The 4537-nt window shown below is 37.9% G+C and overlaps 1 protein-coding gene across 1 annotated transcript in view; it reads right to left on the reverse strand.

Annotated features, from left to right (window-relative positions):
* Positions 1-1070: 1070 nt before the first annotated feature.
* The window catches only part of LOC107734607 (Ral GTPase activating protein non-catalytic subunit beta), a 38680-nt gene continuing 35213 nt past the window's right edge, over positions 1071-4537 (reverse strand). Inside the window, 6 exon segments of the mRNA XM_016546604.1 lie at positions 1071-1627; positions 1813-1961; positions 2040-2115; positions 2217-2322; positions 3549-3685; positions 3894-4051. Coding sequence (XP_016402090.1) covers positions 1434-1627; positions 1813-1961; positions 2040-2115; positions 2217-2322; positions 3549-3685; positions 3894-4051 — 820 coding nt within the window. The 3' untranslated portion in view covers positions 1071-1433.

Here is a 4537-nt window from a genome sequence, read left to right on the forward strand (position 1 = left end):
CCGTCCTTTACAGTTTGTTCTTACAAAAGAAACGCAGCGTTAATAGGGAGCTTCTGACCACAAAAATGGGACGTGACGTGCAAATCTCTTCCAGAATTATTATTATGCATAACCGGACATCAAAACTGGCTGTGTTTGGGTGACGTCTGCATTTAAAGGCATTTCATAATGGACAACTGAAATAAATCAATACAGGAATGGGTTACTCCTGTAGTGCTTTCTAGAGCATGCTGCTAAAAAGGTGAATTCAGCTTGATTTGATGATTTAAACTCTGAAATGTAGCGAATGTGAAAGAGTCAGGAACACTAAATAAAAGAAGGGAAATAAATGATAAGCCCTTATAATGTCTTTCGACTGGAATGCATTACGGAGGAAGTAAAGTAGCATCATGGTGAAAATCGCTCCGTACTCAATAGTTTGTCTAGCAGTTTAAACCATTAAAATACATACATATATGTCGCTCCTCATCGTCTGTAGACTGAAACAGCTTTCCGCTGAAGTGAGCGGACTGAACTACATGATGAAAAGTGATACGCATGACCTGAAGAGGAAGAGGAAGAAGCGACCTGCATCAGATCATTGGCTGCTGGAGTTTAGTGTTCATTTTCGTAGTGCTTCTAGAGGAGATGGCTTCATGTTGAGGACGTTCCTTCAGATAATAAACATGATGAAGTAATGTCATTCATTGTGAAGTATAGTAACAGGGTGAGTCTCACCAAACCTCTCCGAAATCACAAGAAATACGAAATTATATTTACATGAAGAAAATAAAGCCTGTTTTTAAGACTGAATTTACATTTTTTGCAATGCAAAAACAAAACAAAAACAAAGAATAAAAATAAAAAACAAACAAAAAAATGCAAAAATTTTTTTTTTAAATTTTAAAATATTTTTACATCATGGTGGTATTTGTTGTACTGCCTATTAATTATGACAACTTAAAAAAAATATTGTGCTACAGTATTTTTGTGGTATTACAGTAATGAAAATCACATTTGAGAAATGAAAAGTATTCTTTATAAATTATTATTATTTATTAAATTTAAAAATATTTATTATAAATAAAAATATATGTATTAACAATTTGGGGAGGAAATGTGCTGAAAATAATGTCACAAAAACTCTTAATGATCAAGAATCTCTAAAAACACGCTTCATTTTGTTTATGTAATATATATATGTGTGTGTGTTTAATTTATTTATTGTGGGGTGAAATACTGTATAACCATGACCGGTTTTTTATGAGATTCAAAGGAGACATAAAGGATCGATTTTAAGATCTGGACCAATAATCATCCTGTCAGGTGGGCACTGATAGAGAACAGCTTGAGTTGAGCGAGGATTTGGCCAAATCGACATAAAAAAAATTATTCAAAACCACCAACTCCAGCGCAGATGAAATCCACCTTGGTTTGTGTTGGTCTGTGTTGGTTTACGGGTTGAGGCTCGTCTCTCTGACCTCCAGGAACAGCGAGGTGTAAAACTCGGGCTCTAGCTGCTTGTTACGGTAGCGGTTCACGATTTCTGTGATTTTCTGTTTCCGCCGCACGTGTGGCGGGCTGTAAGAGTCGCTCTCGAGACGCTTCCTCCGACACGCGTTTATTACAGTCTGACGCACCAGGAATCCTGGAGAGAGTAAGAGAATGACAAATTCATCACTGCAGACCTCACACTCTCTCACACTCGCACTCGCACTCGCACACACACACACACACTCTCACTCTCACTCGCACACACACACACGCACACGCACACGCACACGCACTCACACACACACACGCACTCACCCACACGCCCACACACACACATACCCAGTGATCTCCTGCTGACCACCATGTTGTCCACCAGAGGAATGACCATGTTGAATTTGCCCAGAGCACCGTGCAGTTTGACCCGAAACAGGCCGGTCTTCAGCGGATGGATGAATATTATGGGAACATCCTTCTCTGAGGAGCTGGACCTGAGAGAGACCACGTGTGACGGTGAATGAGATCGATGGATTCAGGAACTGTAATCGGTCTTTCAAACTGTTTGTTACCTGGAAGCGCTGCTGTTGACGGTTGTCTCCACACCGGTGCTCGTCTCCGCCAATAACTCAGACACAGGAAAGTTCTCTGAGAGAAAACGCAGGAAAAGTAATGATTTATTAATTAAAGAGCCACACAGAACGCATCTATTTTACATCTTAAGTGGAAGTAAATGGAAAACATTTTACCTATGTCATCGTATCGCTCAACCCACACGACCAACACTTTGGCGTCTGGTCCTAACGGCGGTATCGTCCTGCCAGCCGGCAACTTCCTGCTTTTCACTGTCGGGGACTGAGCGCAAGAATAAACATTACACTCTACTGGTCAAAAACCTGGAACAATCAAGATTTGTTCATGATTTGGAATAAGTCTCTTCTGCTCACCAAGGCTGCATTTATTTGATAAAAAAATACAGTATAAACAGTGAAATATTATTAGAATGTAAAATAGTTGTTTTCTATGTGAATATCTGTTAAACTGTAATTTATTTCTGTGATCAAAGCTGTATTTTCAGCATCATTACTCCAGTCTTCAGTGTCACATGATCTTCAGAAATCATTCTAATATGCTGATTTGCTGCTCAAGAAACAATATTATTATTATTATGTTGAAAACAGTTGTGCTGCACAATATTTTGAGGAAACTGTGATGCACTACCATTCAAAAGTTTGGGGACAGTATTTATGTATTTTTTTTTTTTAAGAAATTAATACTTTTATTCATCAAGGATGCATAAAAAGTGATAGTAAGGACTTACATTGTTAGGTAAATGCAGCCCTGGTGAGCAGAAGAGACTTCTTTTTAAAAATATAATTAAGATATTTTAATTCCAAACTCTATACTCTCTCTCTATATATATATGTATATATGTGCATGTATGTATGAGAACAGCAGTCAAGGACAAATGTGCATTAAGTAAAGATCATGTTCCATAAAGATATTTAGTAAATTTCCTACCGTAAATATATCAAAACTTAATTTTTGATTAGTAATATGCATTGCTAAGAACTTCATTTGGTTGCAATTTTCTCAATATTTAGATTTTTTTGTACCCTCAGATTCCAGATTTTCAAATAGTTGTATCTCGACCAAATATTGTCCTATCATAACAAACCATACATCAATGGTAGGGTCACAAATGTGTAACACTGAGGTAAACAGTTGCAATGGGAAAAGCTGTGTTTTGCTGGGAGATGTACCGTATTGTCCCGAATATAAGACGATATTTTTTTCTTGGAAATACATCTGAAAAAACGCGGTGGTCTTATATTCAGGGTCTAGACTTTGACATGTCAATAATACACCCACAACACTAGGTGGCGCAAAATAAGCATAAAACGAGTGTGCCATGAAATACGTAATGTAATGCGTGTTGTAAATATCGCGAGTAAAAACAAAAGAGAAAGAAAACCTTACGGGCCAATACGGTAATTAGTGACACACCAATACACCGGCAGGTTAAACTGTCTCATAACTGCAGTGATCTGAAGCTCAGGTCTGAGAGTGAGCTTAGTTACCCGTTGTGCTGGTCCCATGTTGTCGGAGTGGTTGGGGAAGAGCTCCAGCGTCAGGTTGGGTTGCTTCAGTAAACTGGGTAACAGCTCCATCTGAGAGTCCGAGTCTGCGGTCGGGAAGCTGTGCTCCGAGGACTCGGCTACGGTAGGAGAAATGAACATTTGTCATATTAAATGAATAAATATGAATTCACTAAATGGGTTAATGAGAGATGGAGAAATCAATACTCCACAGTGTGCTAGAAAGGACGCTTGCTGCCTCAAATTCAGTTCTGTTCAGCCACAAATTACACAAATACAGAAACTAATCCAGAAGCATGCAGAAACTGAGCAGACAGAGTGTTTTACCGGACGAGTCGCCGAGGGACGGCACGACAAAGGCGATTTCTGTCAGAGCGTCTGCGTAATAGAGCACCCGCTTCTCTCCATTAAACACACCGCCGCCAGTGTCGCCCAGAGTCACTGAATCATCTGCACACACACACACACACGACACTGCATCCGCACTCACATTACTACACGCTATGATGAATCACTGTGTGGATCAAACACAGTCAGCTAGTGTTTCATCTTTATAGTCGGATCATGAGAAGACTGATAAAAGTCTGTATGTCTTCAGATAATCCTGCTGACGTATTATGTTTGTTGTATATTGTAATGATTATATTTATAAAGATGAAGGACAAATGTTTTCTTGTCATCTTATTTTTAACATGACAAAACTGTGCTAATCTGTTAAATTAGCCAATGTGATAAGTGCTCTACTTAAAATAAACCAGTTGTTATTAACTAAAACTATTAAAAAATCATCTTTCTTCATTCTAATCAAGCTGTAATCAACTAAAATATAAATATTAGATAAACAATTTTTTTTTAATGAAAATTGGAAATGCTGCCTTGGAAACTAACTGAAATAAAATAAGTCTAAATGGTACTAAGAACTAAAATTACTAAAACTAAAATAAAAACGAATTAAAAGAAAAAAAAAAGAA

Source organism: Sinocyclocheilus rhinocerous, unplaced genomic scaffold, assembly GCF_001515625.1.
Source record: "Sinocyclocheilus rhinocerous isolate Xijiao unplaced genomic scaffold, SAMN03320098_v1.1 scaffold2145, whole genome shotgun sequence".
NCBI lineage: Eukaryota > Metazoa > Chordata > Actinopteri > Cypriniformes > Cyprinidae > Sinocyclocheilus > Sinocyclocheilus rhinocerous.